Source organism: Hemicordylus capensis, chromosome 1 (assembly GCF_027244095.1).
Source record: "Hemicordylus capensis ecotype Gifberg chromosome 1, rHemCap1.1.pri, whole genome shotgun sequence".
NCBI classification, from domain to species: Eukaryota; Metazoa; Chordata; class Lepidosauria; order Squamata; family Cordylidae; genus Hemicordylus; species Hemicordylus capensis.
Genome location: NC_069657.1, coordinates 102,581,156 through 102,606,559, shown reverse-complemented (window position 1 = coordinate 102,606,559; position 25,404 = coordinate 102,581,156). Strand labels below are relative to the sequence as shown.

Here is a 25,404-nt window from a genome sequence, read left to right as displayed (position 1 = left end):
TCTGGCCCTGGCGATTTGTTAATTTTTAGTTTTTCAAGACGGTTTAGAACATCTTCCCTTGTCAGCTCAAACTGGCACAGTTCTTCAGCCTCCAAGCCTGGAAAGCTCAGTTCCAGAGGAGGTATATGGTCTGTATCCTCTGCTGTGAAGACAGATGCAAATAACTCATTCAACTTTTCTGCAATCCCCTTATCCTCCTTAATTATCTCTTTCACGCCCGCATCATCTAAGGGTCCAACTGCCTCCCTGGGAGGTTTTCTATTTCTGATATATTAAAATAAGTGTTTTCCATTCCCCTTGACATTCCTAATGTGCTGCTCAAACACTCTTTTTGCATCCCTTATTGTCTCTTTGCATTTCTTTTGCCAGAGTTTATGTTCCTTTCTGTTCTCTTCATTTGGTCAGGACTTACATTTTCTTAAGGAAGTCTTTTCTCCTTGTATTGCCAGCAGGGGCGTAACGAAGCTGGAGTAGGCCCAGAGACAAAATTTTAAAATGGGCCCCTCGCTGATACACACACACTCACTTCACATGTGACTTGCCTCTGGGGGGCCCCTCGTGGAGTGGGGGGCCCCAGGCAGCCACCTCCCCTTGCCTAATGGTAGTTACGCCCCTGATTGCCAATATTACTCTACTTTCTAGCCATGCTGGCAGTGTCATGCACTTGGTGGTGCCTTTCCTTCTCCTTGGTATACATTACAACTGAGCTTCTGTTATTGTGGTTAAGTTCCATGCTTTCTGGAATGATTTGATCCTCCTGACTTTCCCTTTCAGGTTCCTTTTTACCAGTCTTGTTTTTGTGACATTTCCTCTTCTGAAGTCCAATGCATCTGTGTTGGACTTCCTTGGCAATGCTCAATTAACATATAAGCTGAATTGGTCACTTAGCTCACACTAAGGTCACTGTTCCCCATTGGTTCTGCAACTCTGACATCTTGCACCAGGTCATGGGCACCACTTAGGATTAAGTCCAAAGTTGCCTTCTGTCTGGTTGGTTCCGTGACCAACAGTTCTAAGGCACACCCATTTAGCATGTCTAGAAATTTGTCCTCTCTGTCATTACCTGAATGTGAATTTACCCAATCTATGTGTGGGTAATTGAAGTAACCCATTATTACAGCTTTGTCTCTCTTTGATGCCCCTCTTATTTGCTTCTCCAACTCCAGTTCACTCTCAGCATTTTGATCTGGAGGGTGATAGCACGTCCCTAGTAACACATTTCCTTTCAATCCTTGTATTGTCACCAGTAATGATTCTGTTGAGGACTCTGGTTTTCCCAGGTTTTCTAGCTTATTGGATTCTGTCCCTTCTTTATTAAACAGTGCTACTCTACCCCCAATCTGCCCCTCCCTGTCCTTTCTTTAGGGTTGTATCCAGGAATAACAGTGTCCCACTGGTTCTCACCATTCCACCAGGTTTCTGTTATACCCACCAAATCTATGTTTTCTCTAGCAAGCAATAACTCGAGCTCTCTCACCTTGGCTCGGAGGGCTTCTGGCAGTGGTATATAGACAACTATATGCTGAATCTCTTACCTGGTTTTGGCGTGTGTTGTCTCCCTTATTGTCATTTGACCTTTTTGACCAGCTGTCCATCTGCTCTACACCTGGTTCTACTCTGTCCCCTTCTGGTTTATCCGAAAAGTTTGCACATTTTGAAAAACATGTTGCAATATACACATACTGTTTCAAACAATGATAACTTAGACATGGATATCTGTACACAGGAGTTTATTTAGATGCCACAAGTTTTAAATCCCTTCATATCCCAAACCACTGCATCATTTTCTCCAGTTGAATTACCATTGGGTTTACAACATGATTTACAAAATGAGTTGATGATGTGATTTACAAATGCCCTTTGAGGATCCTATAAAACACAATCTTATAATACAGTCATTAAAACAATGCAAATATAATCAACACATGGGGGGCACTAAAAGGTGGTAACTTTTTTTTAATAGATAGACTTTGCTGGCATGAAGTCCGGCACAAGTAGTGGCTTGTTTGTTCTTTTCAGTGTTGAGGCATCATTTGTACACATACATTCCCATGTGCATGGGGGACTTAGGAGAAAACAAAGCAATCACCATTTGTATGAAAATCCCTCTACACACTGAAATTCCTGCATATGTATCAGAGTCTCTGGATCAGAGTATTTATTTTTAGGCTGGATTCTCGTTTGTGATATATCATTTTCAACAAAATGTCTAGGCTAAAAAATGTCTGTTCCAAATCTCCCATAGTGTTGTATATCTGTTTCGTAGAATGATCAGTACACTTCTATTATACAGAACGATGCTCAGTCCAGCATTCTTCCATTGTTTATACTGTAACTAATCCTGCAAACTGATTTCTGTTTCTTGACTAAAATGATTACTTTCACAAATGGAATTCATACTTGCTAAGCTTGTCTTCAGGAACTGGTTCTGAACACTCTCATAAGCTCGGTTAAAAGGAACTTGGGGAAAGGGAAGAGTACATCACATCACAAAGCAGAATGAACAGCAGCACTTTAAAAAGCACAGTGATGCACTTTCAGAGATCAGTGAGTGCAGCAGGGCTTAACCAGTATAGCAAAAAGCAGTATCACTTTTAGAGATAAATGGAACAAATGATCAACACTGGATTCTCCCTCCCCAGAAAGGGGGACTACAGTAGGTTCCATGAGTGCAGTGGAAGGTGTGTAGCCTATTGCTTCACTCACAGTTCCCAAGAACAAGGACAGTTTTGCATCCAGTTGCAGCAGCTAGAGGTGGGAGATTTCTCCTTCCTAGTTACCACACAGTTGCCTCATCCTGTGGGTGTCCTTTCCTATGGGAGGCAATCTGTGCATTAAAACCTGTTGGATACAGGTGAACATATTTGAGTTTTAGAAAGACATATTTTGTTCTAGTACTAGCAACATCTTAGCCTTGTGAAATCAAAGCAGCTACCTATCATTTAAACTTGACCTTTGTGCACATTTCAAAGTTTTAATTACAGTTCCTGCTTAAGTGTGAGGTTTTAAACAGCATTTTACAAATGGCTAGATTAACAAATTGGTCTTTTTGAATGTCAAAAAGGGGGACAAGGTTGTTTGGTGAATATATTACAATAAAAGAAAATTGGAACATGGAGTGTGCCACCCATCTTCCAAGGCCAGCACACTGCCTAGTGTGATATATGCTGAAATTATAGTTAAATGCAGTGACATTTACACCATTCCTTGTAAGCTCTAACATGGTACAAACAGAGATGAACTTGTTCATTATGGCATACATAATGGAGGATGGCAGATGATTATGCTAAAGCAACTACATGGGGGAGAGATTATAAACTTACGTATAGCAGTGTGACTGATATCAAAATCTCACCCATTCACTTAAAATCTACAAGTGTAAAGCCCTTTTGATTGCTTTATTGAATGCTACACAATCCTGACTGAATTACGCCCACATCCAATATTTGTTATTTGACTTGCAAACTACAACACTCTGCTAAGCCTAATGTTGATAAGTGGCATGATTTTCTGCATGCGTTCTGGAGCAGTGCTGATGAAAACAGTGCCATTCTTTCTCTCTCCTTCCACACGGGAATTTTGCTGTTAGCTTATTTGTCTGCAAAAGAAAGTGCTTTTTGCCACATCATTAAACTTGTGACTTCCCCCCCTCCCATAAAGATAGGCTGAGGTTTGATTACTCCCAGCCTGTACAAGTCAAATGTACCTTGGAATGTTTTACAATGTTTGACAGCTATGAAATATAAGTACTATGCAATTTGACTGTACATACATACATATTTTCATAAATACATCCGACAGGGACCTCAGAACTAAATAGCCAATATTATGGGACAAAACCACAACAGGCAGCCTTATTTTGAAATACCTTGATCAAAACTAAAATAAAACAGGAGTTTCTATCATGTTGTTGGTACACAAATTAAACAAATTAATGCATCGTATTTTACTGTTGAAATAATTTCAATGGATTTGCAAATGATTTGACAGGGAAAGGGTGTAATTTACAACACTCAAAACTTTTAACAACCATAGATTTATATGTATTGTACTGTAAAAGTCACCCGAGACAAGCCTAGCAAGGATGAGTGTGTAGTGGTAGGTCCCAAAGGCAACTCCCAAATATCTTCCTCAGGCGGAGACTTTGGTAATTGTCTGTTGTATAAAACTCCAATCCCATAACAACTGCATTGGTTTTGAAAGTTGGAAATTGCATCAGTTTTCCTCACAAAAAGAACAGTCCCAGCTTTTTACTTCAGTTATTGTGAAGACATTCTAAATCCACAGAGCAACAGACATTTCCATTCTGTTGGGAGGGGGGAAAGAAGAAAATAAGAACACAGAATTACTCTATTAGTAGAACTAGTAAATATGAATATTATCACAAGGACATTAACAATCCAGATACAGGAATGAGAGACCAGGCACATTTTTTCATGGCCAGAGTCCAGCTTCATTCATTCAGCAGGACCATAACAACATGGTGGAAGAATGGTGGAACATTTTCCCCTCCCCCCAACAAATAACCTGTGTAAGCTAAACAACTTATTCACATGACTTATCCCCTTAAAAAGGGCATTGCATGAAAGTGAGAAAAGATCATATGGAACTAATCACTGCACACACCATCAGGCATTCACATAAAGCACCCTGCTCATATGGAAGGTTATCTGCGTGGTGGCAAGATGCACACAACTTCTCTATACATTGGCTTCCAGTGAATGTATGAATAGTGATCCATTTTAAAAAGAATGAACTTTTCACTTTGTTGCCCAAGAACGTCAGCTTCAGATTCTGCTGGTAAGAATTCAGAAAATTAAATATGAGCAGATAGACAGAATCTCATCCTGCTTCCTGCTCTACCCTTGCCTCACCTGAGGCATTAGAGGTGGTAGGCTTCTGCCAAGAAAATACTAGGATTAAATATTCTTTTTTTCTTTCCCTTTTGAAATACAAACATATTTCTTAACATATGAAGCTTTCTTGCACTTGGAGGATTTGATTGCCATTGTCTAAAAGAGGATAAGAATGAATTTTCTTTCTGAGGCCAGACAGCCAACTCTGAAATATTGTTTTGCCTTTTTTAATGAGGCTATGGTTTCTGGAAGCGTTTTGAGAGAGATCCAGACAACATTTCTCCCTACGTATCTAAGCTGACTTCAGGAAGTGAAGACTGTGAACACAATATTGATGATTGTCAGTCATATGTCCATCCAGCACAAGCAGAACTCCTCCCCACATAAGGACCAGTGTTCTCTCTAGTTTTTTTCATTTGTGTGCGGAATGAATTTTGTCCTGGGTGGCAGTATCAAGGCAGTGTGTGCACACGTCTATGCAGAGTGGGACCTTCCTGATTCAACCTGAGCAGGATCTAAAGTGAGCAGACTAGAAAAAATCTGTGAGTGGATGCACATGTGCACACCTTAGAGGGAACACTGATCAGGACTGTGGGATTTGGATATAGAAATAGTACATCTGGGGTCACATAATGGCTGTCATGTAGAGAAGACACTTCAGTTGTGTACACAGCATGTCTAAAGGTTTCCCAGCATTCTGCATCACCAGAAAAAATCTGTTCATGAGTACAGTGTATATCTCTGCAGACAAACACTGTAGTAATGGACAATGGGAGTGGGGCTTCAGAACACATCAGAGAGGGGGTGGGGCTTGCAAGTGTACGCTTGAGGAAACTGCACATGAATACAGTTTTCCCAATTTTGATAGTGCCTGAACAGGGCTACAGAAATATCTGAATCAAAACCATTTCTAATAATATATCAGCTGAGTTTGTTATCTTTGCTCAAGTTATAAGACAAAAAGAGGAACTAACAGATATGCTTTTTGTAGGGTCTGATATATATAAAGCCATTATTGCTTCTCGGCCTTTTGGCTAAGATCAAGTGTAGTGTAGGGGGAACGGCTTGCCCTCCTAAAACCCAGAGGAGGGGAGCCACCCACGGCTTGCCCCGCTACGCCCACAGGGGGCAAGCCAAGCCACCACATCCCACAGGGGAATGGCTCGCCCTCCTAGAACCCAGAGAAGGGGAGCCACCCACGGCTTGCCCCGCTACGCCCACAGGGGGCAAGCCAAGCCACCACATCCCACAGGGGAATGGCTCGCCCTCCTAGAACCCAGAGGAGGGGAGCCACCCACGGCTTGCCCCGCTACGCCCACAGGGGGCAAACCAAGCCACCGCATCCCACAGGGAAACAGCTCACACTCCTAAAAACCCAGAGGAGGGGAGCCACCCTGCTACACCCACGGGGGCAAGCCACTACACACTCCACCCTACCTTGGTAGAGAGCAGCTCCACCAGAGCTGCGGACAAGCCCAGTGAGGTTTCTTTTTTCCCCTGCAGAAGGATGCCAGACCACCTGGAAACCCCCAGAGGACACCCTGGACGATGTACCACCTCCCACCCACAAGCTGAGACCGGGTTCCCCCGCTCTCCTGGCTTGGGCTCTATCCTGGACTCTGTCTAGATTCACATACACGTGGAACCGAAGGAACACTTGCATACATTGGCGATGCCTTGCAGCTCGCGACTAACTCAGATGGACACTTATTTTCTTATGGCTGTCTTGACCTGCATGTATGTATGTATGTATGTATGTATGTAACCTCCTGCCTCGGGAACGTGATCTATAACATATCTGCATGCTAAACAAACCATGCCAGCACAGTGGCTGACCACGCCAGGAACTCCTGCTCACAACACCCCTGGAGGACCCCCTGGACCTGGAGAAGGCCTTCCGCCTTCAAGGACCCACGCCCAGAGGCTGCAATTGGCAGAAGACTGGCACGGCCCTGCCGGCCACACGCAAGGTAAGGCTGGGATCGGTCCCTCCCTTGGACCTTTTGGACATTCCTCTCACTGAACTCTTTTAACTGGACTCTACCCAAACCCATAGGAACTTGCGTACAGTGCTATATTCTCGCTACCATTGCAACCACACATTCGTTAGTACGCGGCCGTGTTTTATCAGGAAATTCTATTCACTATTGCTTTTGTAAACCATATGTTAAACATTCTCTAATAAAGTCATTTCCTGCCTGCATTCACCAAGTGTTTGGGTCTCTTAATCCACACACCAAACAAAGCAATTGACCGCCATACTAATCCTATCTCTGCCTTCATATGAATAGAGTCTGGACATCTGAGCAAATGCATTGACCCTCTGAGATACAAATATGGAAGCACCCTCCACAGCCGCCTGCCACAGCTCATTACAATGCCTCAGGGAAGCAGCCTGAAAGGGCAAGAAAGCTAATCACAGTGAATTAAAGCTCAAATGGTCCAGCCATAGCTCATTTGCCACATCGCATGAGAGAAAAATAAGGAAGAAAACCTCCATAAAGTATTTTCATGTGGTGTTTCTTGTAACCACATTCTTAGTAATCAACAAAGGATCAAAGTAAAGCAATTCTCTCCATAAGGATGATATAAAAGAGCAAGAAATTGTGATTTGACTTTCATGCAATGTTCAAACGCCACATATTAATAGCTGTAAAAAATTTACTGTTTTGGTACATATTCATTTTCTCCTCATTTTAAGTAAAAGGCATAATCTTAGATAACTGATGCTAATTGCACTAAGAACATTACAGTATTTCCGAGCACAAGAATTGATGGTGTGGAGAACACATGACGTTATGCCAAGGTTTTTCAAAAGGATGTAATTTTATCAGACTTGGTATTGATTGCTGTCACAGCCAGATTCCTAAGATTTCCAGCTCCACAATACAGTTGCTCAGGACAGGGTAGTTTAAAAACCACTATAATGTTACAAAGGTATGACAAATACCACAGCAATGCTACACACAACCTGGAGCTGTTGCTAGTTGTCATTAACCCTATGGAGAAGAGAAAGGTCTTCTCAATTGACTGTGGTTTAATGACTTCCTAGACCCAAGCCTGGTGTGCCAACAGGCGGGGGGAGGCTATTTGGCTCCATTGTGTGTGTTGTTAGAAACTGGAGATTGTAGCATCAAATCTTGGCTTGGCTTGTAGCACCACATCTTGGTACCCAGTCCCTAACACAGCTTGGGTTCCTGTCGGACTGCATTTGCCCGTATGAACCTGCCAGGGCCCTCCACTCAACATCTCAAGCCCTGCTCACAGCCCTGCCACTAACGGGGATCCAGCTGGCGGGTACTAGAGACAGGGTCTTTTGGGTTGTGGCCCGACTTTGAAATGCCCGCCCCGAAGAGCTTCATTATGCTCCCTCCCTTAATGTATTTAAGAAACTACTGAAGATGTATCTTTTTAGAAAGGCTTTTTAATATCTTGTCCACTGCATTTATCTGGTAGATAAAACACATTTCTTAATGTTTCACCGTTTACTGATAACTTTTAATTTTGGCTTTAAAACTTATTTTAATTGTGGTTTTAGCCTCATCTTTTAACTTTTTAACCTTATTAATTTCTTTTATCCTTTATGGTATCTATTTTATTAATGTTGTTGTAAGCTGCCCTGAGCACTGAAGGGGCAGGGTATAAATATTTTTAATAATAATAATAAATAATATTGTAAAAGAGATACTCATATCAGGTGGCATATAAATGTGATAGATAATAAATAAATAAAAATAATAATAATAAATCTGGGAAAAAGTATTCTCAACTGAAATTACCAGTAGATTCTGATTAATTTCACACTACAGTGGCAGACATAATTATGGCCTGGATTCTGAAACTTTAACTTCAATTGAGCCATTTCTTTTAATTAATAAAAAAAAGTAGAGCTTGCATACTAGTCTCCAGTTTATAATCTTTTGTTTTTATTAATTTCATCTAATTTAGTGATAACTGCAGAAAGCTTAATTTAGGTATTTTCTAAAATCATGCCATATTAGATTGGAAATGTTCACAAAATTACTTGTGAATCTACTGTTTTCTTCCTTTAGAAAAGATTTTTCTTCTTCTCAATCTGCAGGTTTTACCAATCCCTGTAAGTGCTAAAGAAATGTAGCAAGAGGCATAAAGGAGTCTAAATGAATGTAACATGAATGTGTTGAATTGTGCAATTTGTATTACTGTAACTGTCTTCACTAAGAGGCAAGTTATTTTTGAAAATACATATTTATAAATGTCTAAAATGTTTACTAGTTATTAACATCACTGTCCTACATTCATATTTAGAATACCTGCAGGGCTTTAAAGGGGAAAAAATACTTTAAAGTTGCGGAAAGCTATTGAATAGTTATGGTTTCGACTCCGGGGACAATAATCACATAATTACCATTACCACAAACTGCATAATTTTGTCATCACATTCTCATTCTCCTCCTGCACTGCCTTTTGTCAATGAAAGCTAAGAGAAAACTTCCAAGGGATGAGTCTGAGTTCTGCATACAAATTCTGCACAACATCCGTTTCTCATATTTTACAAAGTAGTACCTTGCATTTGCAGGTTGTACAAGGAGATCCAGTCATTGTCCATACTGAGCCACTGAGTCGTGATATTCCATAGCCATCTAGACAAGTTTTTCTGATATCGTAAGTAACATTATCAGCCAAACAAGGGTCGCTGACACAATGGGGGCAACATTCGCCTTCTGATATTGCTGTGTAATCGCAGTTTAGAGTGGGGCATGCAAGTGGCCAACAATCCACTTCTCCTTCCTATAAGAGAAAAAGACCCATAGGAAATGATGTCACATTTTTATGCAGTTTTAAAACAAAGTATCAATATCGGCCATTTGTTGGATTAACGTTTTAATGCTAGCCATTCCTGAGAACTTGCTTGGGCAGCAGGCAGCTTGCTATCCAAACCTGGCAGTGGTGAGGAATTCAATCCAGTCATAACCCGATCGCCATCAGGTACCTGAGAACAGTAAGAGTACTGTGCACTTTGCATACACAACACCGCCCTTGTAGATATACAGATGTAGAAATCGGCTTCTGCATGTGGATTTCATTTGGTCAGTTGATTATTTGGGTCTTGTGAATTAGTGGCAAACTGTCTAGCTCTGAAAAGCATTTTCATTCAGATTGCATAGCCCTATTATGCAAATGTGTTTTTGATCAACCTTTGTTAATCAGTTTACAAGGCTATGCAAACTATTATCCTGATCCAGCTGAGTCATGTTCTCCATAGCAGCAAGAGCGGGGGGGGGGGGTCAGCTCCCAGGGGAACCAGTCAGAACAACTAGAGCTAATCTGAGCTAAGTACTGTTATGAGAAAATGTTGCTCCAGTAGCAGTTCTCTGGAGACTGATGGCTTTTATAGTCTGCTGCTAAGACAAGGTGACTCAGCTCCACCCCTTCAATAGGCAACCCTTGGTATTTAAAGGGGCCTTGCCTGATTTTGTAGGTTTTTGCTCTGGTGGTGCTGAGGTGCCTCCACCATGGGAGGGAGGTCTTCAGAGGACCTTTTAGACTGAAGATGTGAAGAGGGCAGATCCTGAGTTTTGGTGGTCTTGCTGATTGGGGATCCCCCAGTTCAGCTGGTGTTGTGGGGACAAGGACAGGGGAATCTTGAGCTTGGCTCACTGATGTCTCCCAATCGGCTGCTTCCCCTGAACCCTCCATCCCACTCCTGAATCTGGGTAGTTCCTATGTTCAGGATAATGACAACTATTCATTTTAAAAAGGGAAATGATGGGGCACGTGGTTGCAGCAGTACTCCTGGCTCTTTGTTGCATTAAGGCTAAATGCTATGTGGTCTTTTACAAACATTAAGAGACAATGACGTAGTAGTTAACTCATCGGGAAACCATGTTGTAGCGAATATCAAAGCTTACACTGGTAAATAATTCCTAACACTACCCTCCAGCATGTGCAACAGCCTGTTAGTAGCTTAGCCTTAAACAATTAAACATACAATGTACAGAGTTGAAGCAGCAATGTAACACTAGATTAAAACAGTCAAGTGCTCATAATGTAAACTACAGATAAATATGGTTTTACAATATGCATCAAGATTAGGATATTTATCCAGCTGGTAACTAAATAGCTACATTAGGCACACCCAAAGACTTGCCAGTGGTCATTTTGACTCTTTATTTAGACATATGCGCTGTATCACAAATCAATGCTTGCCCAGGTCCACTGAGGTAGAGGCAAGATCTGAATGGTGGACCTCCCAGGTTCACAGCTCAGTGTTTCAAACACAACACCTTATTCAGTTATGCATGCTGGCACTGGGGAGTCATGACTTTTAAGTGTTATACTGCTATATTCTGATATGACACCAGTATCTTATTTTAGTACTGAAGTGAATGTTATCAAGTTCTAAATCTGATGAATGCTGAAGAGATACTGATATAAATTAGAATGTTTGCAAAACAAGTATTCATGTTCATGAATTTGAAAAACACTATGTTATTGAGTGAGCTATTGCACTGAATTCCTCCATGCTGAAAAGCTGCAGTCCAGAATAGCAGTGAGTCTGATAATTCACTTCCATTTAGAGGGAGAGGAGTGTCAGTTAGGAGGTTAGATTCACAAATGGCAGGGGACAGATAGATGAGGATTTGAGGTCTTGAATTCATAACGATCCCTCTAATCTATCCCTTTGTGAAATGTTCAGAATATCAATCAACTTTATTTTGTGATGGATAATAATAAAGGTGACTAATACTTTCAAATTCCCCCTGGTTCTAGGCCAAAATGGTAAACATTGACCCAAATGACCTATACCTTTCTGAGGATGGAAAGGCAGCTTCCTATACAACATGTAGTCCTAGTGACCTGCATGTTTCACAGCTTTCCAGTGACGGAAGGAGGTCTGCAGGTCTGCAAGGAGCCTTCAGTATCCCTTGTGTGGAAGGCTTCTTGCGCAAAGGACTGGGTGTGGAGGGAGAAGGGGCAGTAATTTTTACTTCTCTCCCCTCCCTCCAAAAGCCTTTCCCACATGCATAAAAATGTTCCTGAAGGCTACACGATCCTCAGAAACATAACAATACATGTGGAAAGGGTCTCTCTAGTATGCCCTGCACGCTCGTGCAAGGCATACTGGAGCTTCCAGGGGCCGCACGGCCCCCGATTCTCCCAGCCCCTGCTGGCTCCGTCATGGAGCTGGCAGTTGTGTGGGCGGCCGCTGCGGCCATCCAGAGCAGGCTGGCTGGTCGTCTGTGAAGAGAGCAGGCTTAGCCCGCTCTCCTCGCAAACCCCATAGAGGATCTTCTCCGTGACTATGAGCAGAGCCTCAATGTGTTCTATTTCCATCTCCACACTGTAAAATAAAATAATTTCAACACTAGGTGATTAAAAAACAATCTCAGTGCTGCTGGCTAAGTGGAGGCATTTACCCAAGGAGCAACTGTCTTTACATATTGGAAGAGAATGTGCACCCACCTTTAACACACATAATGTTCTGTGTGTTGTGGTGTTCCATACAGAGGCCTTCATACGTAGGAATTTGATCTGCACAATTCTTCACTACCAAAGATGCGGGATGGGAATAAGATTGCATGAATCAGGCTTTTATGCATATAGCCTCAGTGTGGCTTGTTGTATCATGTCATACCAGGGAGGCTTCTCCATTATATGAGAACTCTTATAGTCTGGATAAGAACTGGGCACGGACACACAAAAAGCTGCCGTGTAGAGGCCACCTAAACTCCAATACTATGATTGTTGACTCCAGGAAGCAATCCAGTCATCTGGAGTCACCAGCCACACAGAGAAGCCCTCTGTTCTGGTTCAGAGAGCTGAAATACCTCAACAAAAACAAGCAGTCATTACAAAAAGCCAGACTACAAGTTTTCAGGGGTTTCAACTTTCAAAATATGAAACTCCAATAAAATTGTTCACAAATTTCTGAAAATTTATTATTAAGAAAATAAAATTGATTTAAGAAGAATTTATTGGTTATTTAAAACAACTTCAGCTGGATTATACCCAGACTTAGTATTTCTAGATTTAAACCCACAATTCAAGCAAGCACATCCCTTTGACTGAAATGAATGGGAAAGGTAAGTGCAAAAGTAAGTAGTACCAAGTATTTGGACTTTGGCGGGATCATCCCCTTGTTTCTAAGTAGGTCTACTTACACTGATTGAGAAAAAGGCCCAACCAGTAGCCTGCTATACTGTGTTTCTGCCATGATAAATAAATGGGGGCTGGTTCAAATGAACAGTGGCCACTGCACATGAGACTTTGACTCCCTGTTAATAATATGTACTTTGGCTTTTGAGTATGATTTGACATTTTGTTGGCTTCCATACCAGACAGCGGCACTGCTGACAGCTGTATGTCCAATTGTCTCCACTTCGATACAGTTTGTGTCCATTTTGATCTAAACATTGACTGGTGACTCTGGTATCACATTCTGGGCAGCAGAAGAAATCAACACTGGGATTCTGACAATCACAAGCAGTTCGTCGACAGTATATCTTGCCATCCTGTCAAGACAAAATAACCAATATTAAGCAAATGACATTAAATAAGGGCTTTTTTCAGCAAATTGGAACATGTCTAGCAATAAGCAAAGCATATTTCAAAGTTATAATGATAATACTGCACACTTAATGAATGCAGACACTTCTAAATAGCCCCCTTTCAGAAACCTATGCATTCTTACATCATTTAATAAAATGTTTTCTTCTGAGTTGGAGTAAAAGAACAATGAGCCATTAGCTTAAGGACCTGTGGAAGGTGCAATCAGTCATGTGCTGAATAGTAGTTCTAGTGCTTTTACTTCTTGTGAAAGAGTTTGCACAAGGTATTATGCAAGTGGAAGAACATCTCTTTTATTTTTATTTTATTTATTCAATTTATATATCCCCCTTCCTAAAGTGGCTCAGGGCAGCACACATTAAAATCAAACACATATAATAAAACAATTAAAATAAAAAAAGCATTTAAGTGAAATTGAAATTAAAACTAGCTATCATTAAAAACCAGGCTAAATAATGGATCTTTAAGGCTCTCTTGAAGGGATCCATGGAAGATAATCTTCTAGTATCCACAGGTAGCATTTCCCACAACCTAGGGGTGACAACAGAGAAGGCCCTATCCCAGGTCGCTACAAGATGAAATGGTGCCACCCAAAGACAGACCCCTTCTGATTATAGGCCACTTCCAGCCTCAAAGGCAGGATGCCTCTAAGTACCAGTTGCAGGTGAGTAACAGCAGGAGAGAGGGCATGTCCTCACCTCTTGCCTGTGAGATTCCCAGAGGCATCTGGTGGGCCACTGTGTGAAACAGGATGCTGGACTAGATGGGCCTTGGACCTGATCCAGCAGGGCTGTTCTTATCTTAATGAGCGGTGGGGAACTTATAGAGAAAGGTGCTCTCTCAGGTAACCCGGATCTAAGCTATTCAGGGCTTTAAAAGTAATAACCAGCACTTTGTACTTTGCCCGGAAACATATCCCCTTGGTATACGGAATAACTAGTGGGACTGATGCAGCAAGATAGATGGCTCGATCACAAGTCGAGAAAGGCTCTGCTCGAATCTGATAGATTACAACACAGAGTGCATCTGAAGATCTATTTTCTGGCAATGTGTGCAGCAAAGAAACAGTTCCTTTCTGCCCATATTGCTTCTGCAAGCTCATGTCCAGTGGAGTTATCTAGGGTTGTGAGAGGGCTAGTACATACCCTTCCTCCCCTGAATGAGTATTTGGATCCATCAGTTACTTGTTGTGATATTTTTAATGAGTTTTTCACAGATAAAATCTCTCATATTTGAGCTGAACTACAGTTCCTGCAGAGTCTACTGTGGAGGTGTCCAGCAGCTCCTCTTGGGTGGTGGAATTGGATCAGTTTCAGTTTGTGACTCCTGATGATGTGGACAAGATACTTGGGACACTGTGCCTTACCAGCCGCCCTCTTGACCCTTGCCCAACATGGCTTATATGATCTAGCAGTGAGGTTATTGGAGAGGATCTTGTTAAGATCATTAATGCTTCTCTGAGGGAGGACAGGATGTCTCCTTGTCTTAAGAAGGCAATCATTAGACCACTCTTGAAGAAGCCTGCATTGGATTCCTCAGAACTGGGCAATTATAGGCCTGTCTCCAACCTCCCATGGTTAGGCAAGGTGATTGAGAGGGTGTTGGCATCTCAGCGGAAGCAGATTATCTGGACCCATTTCAAACTGGCTATCAGGCAGGTTATGGGGTTGAGATGTCCTTGGTCAGCATCTTGGATGATCTTGAATTAGGAGTTTGACCAGGGGAGTGTGACTCTGTTGATCCTTTTGGATCTCTTGGCAGCTTTCAATACCATCAACCATGGTATCCTTCTGGGATGTCTGAAGGGATTGGGAGTGGGAGGCACGGCTCTGAAGTGGTTCCGCTCCTACTTCTCGAGTAGGTTCCAGGTGGTGTCTCTTGGAGACTGTTGCTCTTCAAAACAAAAGCTCCAGTATGTAGTACCATAAGGCTTCATACTGTCTCCAGTGCTTTTTAACACCTACATGAAACCGCTGGGAGAGATCATGAGGAGATTTGGTGCAGGGTGTTATCAGTAGTGTAGTGGTTAGAGTGCTGGACTAGGACCGGGGAGACCCGAGTTCAAATCCCCATTCAGCCATGATACTAGCTGGGTGACTCTGGGCCAGTCACTTCTCTCTCAGCCTAACCTACTTCACAGGGTTGTTGTGAGGAGAAACAAGTATGTAGTACACCGCTCTGGGCTCCTTGGAGGAAGAGCGGGATATAAAATGTAAACATTATATATATATACACACCTACGATTTTTATATCACCCTTCCGAAATGGCTCAGGGCGGTTTACAATTAAAAACAGAAACCATTAAAACCAATAACTATTAAAACAGAAATATAAATATGAACACCAATTTAAAACATCTTAAAAAACAATTAAACTATCAAAACAATTAAAACCCTGAAAACCAGGTTAGCATTAAAACAATTAAAACTAATTAAAACCCTGAAAGGCCAGGCCAAAACAGATGGGTTTTAAGGGCTCTCTTGAAGGTCTGTAAGGAATTAAGATTGCAAATTTCTGCTGGGAGTGCATCCCACAGCCCGGGAGCAGCTACAGAGAAGGCCCGCCTCTGAATCGCCACCAAACGAACCAGTGGTAACTGGAGACGGACCGCCTCAGATGACCTTAACGTGCGGTGGGGGTCATGTAAAAGAAGGTTCTCTCTAAGATATATGACACCCAAATCTATTTCTCCATGTCAACTTCATCAGGAAATAGCCTAACTTCCCTACATGCTTGCTTGGAGGTGATAATGGGCTGGATGAGGGAGAACATACTGGGGCTGAATCCAAGCAAGACAGAGGTACTCATTGTGGGAGGTGGAGACTTATCTGCAGTCCTCCGGCAAAGGAAGGAGGGCCCTGAGGCCACAAGGAGTCTTCAGTATCCTTGCGCTGAAGCCTTCTTACATAGCATACTGAGCTCATGCCTCTCCCCTCATTCCAAAAGCCCTTTACACATGTATTAGTATGTTTCTGAGGTCTTCAATACCCTCAGGAACATATTTATACAAGTGAAAAGGTCCTTTGGAGGAAGGGAACAATGAAAAAGTTGCTACCTCCTCCCCGTCTACACCTGGTCAACTACAAAAGAAGCTTTCAGCCCAGGGACACTGAAGTCTTCTTGTGTTTTCGGTGTGAAGTGTCTTCAGTGAAGACACTGAAGTCTTCTTGTGTCTTCTCCTCCCATCACTGTAGGACTGTGGAGTATGTCAGCCACTTTACTTACACACACACACACACACACACACACACACACACACACACACACACATGTAAAAGAGCCCTTTGGTGAGCAGAAGATGCTTTCTGTATGTAGAAAGGCAGCTTTGGATCCAATCTTAAAACAATCCAATATCTGAATGTGCTGTAGCATTATTAGTCAAATAAGCAATAATAATTTCTCACATTCATTTGCTTTTTCAGGACTTGACAGATTTCAGGTGCCAGGGAGCCATGGTACCTAGAAATTTAACCCTCGTGCTTAGACTAGGCTATTCAGAGGCAGAGTTATTTAATACAATCTTTATTTGTCCCAGGCACTCCTATTTCTGTTCTAAATATGTTACGTAAAGGGGATGAAGAGGAACCCATTCACTTTCCTGTCTACAATATCCATCACTGTCCATTAATATTGTCAAGTGTCCATTGTCTGGCTCTTACATTTTGGGGTTGGCTCCTGGATACAAAGAACATTTGTCAAAGCCTGTGCTTTTGCTTTCTTTCCTATATTACCAAATGATTGCATTACCAGCAACTAGTGTGTCATTAATTATATAAGTGGCTGACTGATGGGCTCTTCTCATATGTGGTTGAACAGCAATGCTCTTGAAGAAGAAACTTTTATGTGACACATTGCTGCCCTGAGTCTTTGGCTCCAAATAAGAGCCTCCCCATCTCTGGCAATTTTTTAAAAGGCAGTTAAGACACATTTGTCCACCCAGGCTTTTAACTAGATTTACAGTTTTTAACATTGTGGTTAATTTTAAATTGGATTAATGTTTAAATGTGTTAATTTTGTTTTAATTTGTATTTTTATTGTAAAGTGCCTAGAGATATATGTTTCGGGCAGTATATAAATATGTCAATAGAGCTTACAGTAAAACTGGAAAGGTTACTGATGGAAATAGTTGCATGGGGGCCCTAACTATTTGGATACCAAGTACAAGTTTTGAATATCCTTGTATTCTCATTGGTCCTGGTTATATACATAATAATGTTAAGTATTACAAATCTTCCCAAAGACTTCAAAGGAGGGCTTGTTTCTGTTTCAGTGGACTTTTAAAATATATCAGATTAAGCACTGCCTATTATATTTTGTCCATCTTTTTCTCTTTCTTTCTCCTTTCTAGCCAATATTAGCAGCCCATTTATTCTGCTAAGTTTAGCATCTTGCAACTTATCAGACTAAGTTTGGGAGCAGAGTCCATTCCAGGTTGCCCTGGGCAAAGGGCCCTAGTGGGTCTACTCCTCCTGTTATGTGTTATGGGTAAGCTCTTCAGAATTACCAGGTGGTGAGAGAATAAGGACTCAGAAGCATGGTGGGCTGGAATAGAATGAGTAGCAGTGAGAGAAGCAGAATGGGTAGTGAAAGCACCATGTTGGTAGTGCCAGAAGACTGGATCTCTCCTGTGGCACCTTCATTCTTCCAATGCTCAACCCAATATAGCATCTCTCTGGAGCAATATATCAGAGTGGACACTGGGAGAATTAAGATGGTATTTGTGCAGGAGCTCTAGCCTCCTGGTGCTTCTGCTTGTGCCACTTGTCCTCCCCCTGCTGTCATTACCACCACTTTCATCACTTGCCACAGGGAAGAGAAAACTCAGGAGGACAAGAAGGGGCAGTGTGGGTGAAAGCACCAGTAACAGCAGCAAATTTTTGCTGTGACTGATTGTGATACATATTGATTGATGTACATTGTGCAGTTTGATCAAATTAATTAGTGTGCAGATTGATCAAACTGAGTTTGGGAAGAGGGCTCATTCCAGATTTGTGGAGGCTTGTGGTCCTTCTGGGAGGCAAGAGGAGCAACTCCAACGAATGGCAGCTGAAGTAGTGGCAGGACCAACAGCAGAGGTGGCAAATAAAAAAGCACCACGTCTGGAGAACCAGGAGGCTAGAGCAATTGCTCTTTTTAATTTTCCTGATGCTTGCCAGCAATGCTGTGTAAGTGTAGAGGATATTGGTACAATTAAAATGCTGCAAGACAGAACTGAAAAGAGAGGGGGAAATATCAGCAGTGGATCCTTCTGGGGTGTGAGCCCATGGGATTTCCCAGAGTACCAGAGTACCATGTGCTGATGCTAGGTCCAGTTGGAAGCTTATTTCCATTTTCTTATACATGGCAGCAATGTGTTCAATCATACCTGAATGTTTAGAAGCATTAAAGTAACAATGTTAAGTAATGCAAACATCATTTTCATGTGTGTATGGAAAAGTTCTGGAATCCGCCAATTTTTTTCTCCCCAAAAGGGCCTGTGAAACCCAAAAAACCAAATATCTTTTTGGCCAAAGGCGAACTAGACAAATGTTTTGGTTACCTATTCTATAGAATAGGTAACCAAAACATTTGTCTAGTTTGCCTTTGGCCAAAAAGATGTTCGGTCAAGCAACAATTTTCTTTGTATTCTTTTTTTAATTACTGTACAGTTGCAGAAATACTATTTTTAATAAAATGCGGCTGAACAGCTGGCCTCATCAATTTAACAGGAACAGACTACATTACTAAATCAAGGTTATCAAATGAATTTAATATAGTGAGTTAATGGGGGAAATTATCATCTCTTCACTCACATATATGTGTTGTTACAGCTTTTTACATCTTGAACTATAGATGATAAAAGCAAGGTCAAAATATTTTATACTGTGTAAAAACTCTAGGCATAGGTTCCCATCATACCTTTTTCACTGAAATCGGTGAGGCGTAAAAGTACTTTACTCTGGTGGGATCATGCTTGGTGATTCTTTTTGGAAAGCACATTTTTATTTTAACCTGTCTCTGAAATGAAGCTTTTCTACCATTACTGAAAAACATTTACTCCTTGAGCAGAATCCTGTACATTTCAATGGCTACAGATTAAATTAGAATCCTTATGATAATCAAAGCATCAAGATTATTTTAAAATTAAAATATATACGTTGGTTTGATGAAAAGAGGAAAATGAGCTTATTCAAATTGTGGGGATGATAATTATAGTGATTATTTTGCTAGAAACTACCTGTCATCACATGTGAATAAACAATTTTAGTACTTTTACATGCAGAGCATAAAACTGAAATCAAGAATACTAATGAGCTGGTTTATTGAAATTTAGGCATGGGATCATTTGTTTGCTGAACAATCCAGTCCCTAACAAAGTTGTTAGGGACCTTTTGGCAGGGGGGAACCCATAAGTACAGCTGATCTGGTTTATCATCCAAAGTGAAGTCCTCTGCTGATTAGCATCTCTTATCGGCTGCAGTGACTAAAAAACTGTAGTGAGCAAAAAAGGAGCAGAGCAAGTAACATAGCACAGCTCTACTGTGGGGAAAGAGGTGAAACCATTGCTAAAAGCCCAGCGTCGTTTTGTGCTCCAGGGCCATACACTTATGCAATCCTAACCAAGTGTCCAATTCAAAACTCAGGTTCGATTCATAAAACTGGAGTTGTAGCTTGCCAGAATATGGGCTATTTGAACACAAAGTGGCACATCTAAGTGACTGTACCACTGCATAATAAATTCCAATTTAAATAATTTCGTGTTCTCTTAATAGCTGTAAAGTTTCAATACAGTTTCAACTTCTGCAAACCCAGAGGCGTAACTAGGGAAAACGGCGCCCAGGGCAAGCACTGAAATTGCGCCCCCCCCCCGCCACGGCCCCCCCAACATACATCTGACTGTCACGTAATCTGCTCTTCCACCAGTGCCTGCCTATGCTCACATTCTGCCTGGTACAGAAAGTGATCCTCTATAAACACAAACTCAGCTATCTGGCCTCAAGCCACACCCCTGTGATTAGGGCTATTACAAAATATCTGTGTATTCAGGAGGCCATGCAATTTTGAAGGTACACCATAAATTCAAATATTAATTTATCTGAAAGTTATGCTTGTTAATCTGTTAATCTGTTTGAGCAACAATTAGAAGCCACTGTTGCTAAAAGAGATTTGAATGTGTTTTTATTTTAACTTTTTATATTATTCATTAGATAGCACTCTACGTGTAGGTATTTCTTCATAGTAGTCACTTAGTGCTTCCTCCATTTGTATGCCTTTCACTAAGTGACAGTGTAATGAGAAAAGCTACAGTAAGTGAAAGTAGGAGGCAGGTGTAGGAGTAGTATTGGGAGTCATTGTAAGTTCTTCTTGGAGAAGGCGCTGCCAGTCTGTGAAGACAATAGTGAGCTAGATAGACCAATGGTCTGACTCAGTATATGGCAGCTTCCTATGTTCCTATGTTCTTTTTAAGTAGCCAGATATCTGGATGACAGCAGTATTCCATTAAATTTCATGGCAATTACTGTCTTTAATAAACACAGTGTTGGTAGCACTAAATCGCCACTCACTGCCATACAATCACTGCAAAGTGTAACCCTGTACTCTTTATGAATACTTCAGCCTGTGTTTAAAGCAACAAAATCACTTTCTGGGAAAATGCATCTAGCAGCAATCAGTACACATCATATTAAAACCAAGATATACTGAGCAGCACCTTCATAATTTTTAGTGACACATTTTGGGTTATAGTGGATAGACTGCAAGTTTGTATGTGCATTAACTTGTGCCAGTTATGGCTAAAAAACAATCTTAAAGCCCCACAATAACTAAACCACAAAGAGACATTTGTTAATACAGGTCACATACCACTTGGTTTCCATATGTAGTTGCTTGAATATATCAATGACAAGGACACTGATATAGTAAAATAATATGAAGCCTTATAGTAAAATGATATATTTAGCTCTTATTAACTATAGTTAATGGTGGGCTATGAACTGAAGCCCTCATAAACACTGCCACCCCCCCCTTTACTCCACAGTCTTACCACACTCAGCTAAGCCAGTGGAATAAACATCTATCTTCTGCCCACAGAAAGCAAGACAAGTGTTATTTTTTTAATGCTTTCCAAGCATTTAAGTTCCAGAACATGCAAGCCAGTAAAGTTTGGAGTGCTCCCTCTAGATTTATTCGAGTTTCTAAGTGCTTTTACAAATCACTGGCTGAGCTTATTTTAACCATTGCTCATGAGGTCTTAGCCCCGGTGCCTGTTTTTCACGGCAAAGCTCAGCCAAGAACAAATGAAATTAAACAGAATGCCTTGGAGCATACACAGAGTGCATTTGATCTGGAACTCAAAAATGTGTAATGCTCCCTTCCTTCTGTCCTTTATGAAGCTTCTGAAAACGTATCTATTTTGCCAGGCTTTTTATTTTTAGTGTGGGGGTGGGTGGGTTGTGTTGCGTTTTTTTGTTTGTTTATGGCTGCTCCAACAAATGCAAACACGGTTCTGCAGCAGGCAGGCTCCCTGCTTCTGCCCCCTTTCCCGCCTTTTCACAGAAGATTTGGGAATCTAAACAGCAGGGAGCGGGTAGGTTGCTCCCTCCGCCAGCCCCTGTGCAGAATACATAGGGGCGCCGCCAGGGCTCCCTTACTTACTGCTCCTGGACTGGGCTTTGCCTCCGAGCGAGCAGCTTCTCTCTCCTGCCTCCAGCTGGAGGGCTCTCAGCATTCCCGCCGCCTTGTCTTGTCTCCCGACGCGCCCAGGCAACCCTCACTTCCGGCTCCCATGCGACTTCCCCCCCACATACAGAGTGGCTGCATTCTGCCACTCTGTATGCGGGGGGAAGTCGCATGGAAGCCGGAAGTGATGTAACCCTCACTTCCGGCTCCATGCGACTTTCCCCCACATACAGAGTGGCTGTATTCTGCCACTCTGTATGCAGGGGGAAGTCGCATGGAAGCCGGAAGTGAGGGTTGCCTGGGCGCCGCGGCGCGTTTCTTGCATTAAATGTTTTTTTTTAAAAAAATTGGGATCGGCAGGGGTCATGGCAGCGCCCCCCACGTGACCAGCAAAGATGGCGCCGGGGGCACGTGCCCCCCCTGCCCCCCTATAGTTACGCCTTTGTGCAAACCTAGCCTTTCGACTCTGTCAGTCTCTTCACCTACCATCTTCTACCGTTTCCTCATAGACACCTCTCTGACAGATTCCTACTTCCAAAAGCAGGCAAGAGAGGGAGGTGGGTGAAGGGATTGGTGGACCAATGAGATGGCAGGCAGCAGTTACTGATTCTCATTGTGCTGCTGAACTTTTAAATAGACAGGAGATGACATCCAGACTCGCACTGCACAGGTGTGGCAATGCTTGGCATCCAGACTAAAGCTGCCCTTGTGTTACAGTGCAGCCTTAACCTAGATGTCAGGCACAGCTGCACCTACTCAGTGCTAGTCTGGATGTCAGCAAAGCAGTATCTCATGGTATATACAAATATACCAGCTGTGTATTTCCACAGTGAAAATGCCAAGCCACACCATGAGAGGCAAGACCAAACAGAGACGTAAGTTTTGGGCAGTATAAAAATTTGTTAAATTAATAAGTAAGTAAGTAAGTGAGAAAATAACAAGACTGTTTCACTCTAATGACTGACATGGGCCACATTCTGAAGGATATGAATGTTACCAAAGTGGAACTAAAGAATTTGAAGATTCTATTGTTGCATCAAGATCATTTTTGTGTTGTGCTATACTGATGCACTTCTGATATTTTATTTATATTTACCAAGATGTACTGATATTTTACTGATTTTACTGATGTACTGATATTTTACTGATTTTACTGATGTACTGATATTTTATTTATATTTACCAAGATTATTTTTGTGTAGTGTTTTACCAATCACAAAAGTGCAAATGTGCATCAGGAAAACACTGTACAAAAAATAATGTTGATGATGCCATCGGATCAAAATTGCTTATTACACTGTTTACAAGTGAACACATGTGCATCAGTAACACAGAGGATGGGAAAATGCAAATAGACAATGGACAGAGAACTACAGCATACGGTGTATGCTTCAATTCTAAAATCTATATATTTAAATTCTCTAAGGCATACCTGTGGTTAATGCCATGTGTTGCAGCTCTCGCAAGAGTTCGTGAGCAGCTGTCAGATAGTCATGGGTACACTGCTGGCGGTGAGGGAAAGTGCCGCTGCTGGGTTGGCTGGCCGGCAGCAGTGGAAAGTGCTACCGCTGGTGGCAAGGGAAAGCGCCGGCGGTGGGCTGGCAGGTAGCGAGGGAAAGCGCTGCCGTTGGGCCGTGTGGGAAAGTCCCGCCACCAGGCGGCAAGGGAAAGTGCCCGCTGGGGAAGGAAAGCACCGGCCAAACCTGTTGACGGGGAAAGCGCCAGCCGCCAGCAAGTGGGGTGTGTGTGTGTGGGAAAGCAGCCTGGGAGGGGGAGAATGGGACTGTTGCTGAATGGAGCAAGGAGAGAGAGGGAGTACTAGGGGCGCAGATGGTCTGCGCCAGGTCAGCTAGTATTACATTATTTTAGGTAAGTTTGAATGCAGGAAGAATGAAGCTCAGGGCAGAGGAAATCTATAGAATAATACAGGAACAGAATGGGGAAATCCTCTCATCTCAATCATTCCCAAACCTCTTTGCTTTCCACATGATATAGTTCTGTCTCCTTAAACAACCTAATTGTTTAGCACTAATTTCTCCTTATCACCTTCCCCTGTAACATCATATTGTGTGCTTTAGAAAATATGTATCAAACATTGCAAGATCTAACACTGATAATCAAATGAAATTAGGCAAATTAAATATATTATGCAAAGTAGTGTATATACTTCAGTGCGTCTGGTATTTGGGCTTAATTAGAATTTGAGTTTTCTAGCACACTATTCTACAGCTCTGCGATTATCCACTTCATTTTGTCATAGTATTTTGTTATGTATAGTCCTGCTCTCTTTGCACTCTGCAGTGAGCAATTTGACCTCAATATTTCAGTGTCACAAATATGTAGCCTTTTACACTACACCAAGTATCTTGTTGTTTTGGAGTGTCAAATATCCATCTTTAAAATAACTTAGCAATTTCTATATAATCCTTTCACTGCATGCACAGAACAAACAAGCAGGGAATCTATTTTCTTTCTAACTGATAGCATAAGAACAAAAAGAACAACGATGGCCACCTGTAAATGGTATGATTATATGACACCTTTCATATTGCATTTCAATTAACTGCACCCAGAGAAATAAAATATAAATAGAAAACAAATTAAGCCCAAAGGTATGAAGGTCTGAATAACCAGAGGATTTGAATAACCAGAAGTTTAGTTAGCATTCCCTGCTAACTGGGCAAGGAGGCTCCTTTTAAAAGTGGTGATTCTCTTGCAGAGGGAGAGCAACTGTTCCTATCCAGCCCCAGCACAGCATCCCTCCAGTGATTGTTGCTAGTGTCTATCTTTTGTTTCTTTTTAGATTGTGAGCCCTTTGGGGACAGGGAACCATCTTATTTAGGTCTTATTTATTTTTCTACATAAACTGCTTTGAGAACTTTGGTTGAAGAGTGGTGTGCAATCTGAAGGAGATATGTTCTTAGAATCAAAATCATTGCCCAAAGGGGAGAAAGCTGAAGATGTAAAGTCAGAATCTGGAGAATTAGGCTCTCCCCCCACCCCGTCTGTATCAAGGGAATCCACTGCCGTCGGATTGTTATCCACAAGAACTACAGGGTCCATCAGGCTCTGTCTTCCAGCAACCAGCAGTGGAGCAGGCTTAGGTATGGACTACAGCACTGGCACCACCTCCTCTGCGGACTCCAATGGCTGTACATGATCACAGTGGTGGACCTGCGGCAAACATACGATCCCTGTTTGGAAGTCAGTTCTTCATTCTGCCAATCCCGACGAAAGGGGAAATCATGTTCCGCTGAATACAAATAATATTTAGGGGAGTCCTGGTATCCATCACCATAACAGCAGGCATATTTGCCCTGCTTATTCTGTTCCCAACCTG

The 25,404-nt window shown here is 42.0% G+C and overlaps 1 protein-coding gene across 7 annotated transcripts in view; it reads right to left on the bottom strand.

The window, feature by feature from the left end:
* Positions 1–1,713: 1,713 nt before the first annotated feature.
* Positions 1,714–25,404, bottom strand: part of NELL1 (neural EGFL like 1) — a 768,366-nt gene continuing 744,675 nt past the window's right edge. For all 7 annotated transcript variants that reach the window (XM_053266636.1, XM_053266637.1, XM_053266634.1 and 4 more), the window contains 3 exons: positions 13,175–13,351; positions 9,402–9,626; positions 1,714–4,306 (listed from right to left, as the gene is read on the bottom strand). In XM_053266636.1, coding sequence (XP_053122611.1) covers positions 4,256–4,306; positions 9,402–9,626; positions 13,175–13,351 — 453 coding nt within the window. In that variant the 3' untranslated portion in view covers positions 1,714–4,255. The remainder of the gene's footprint in view (positions 4,307–9,401; positions 9,627–13,174; positions 13,352–25,404) is intronic.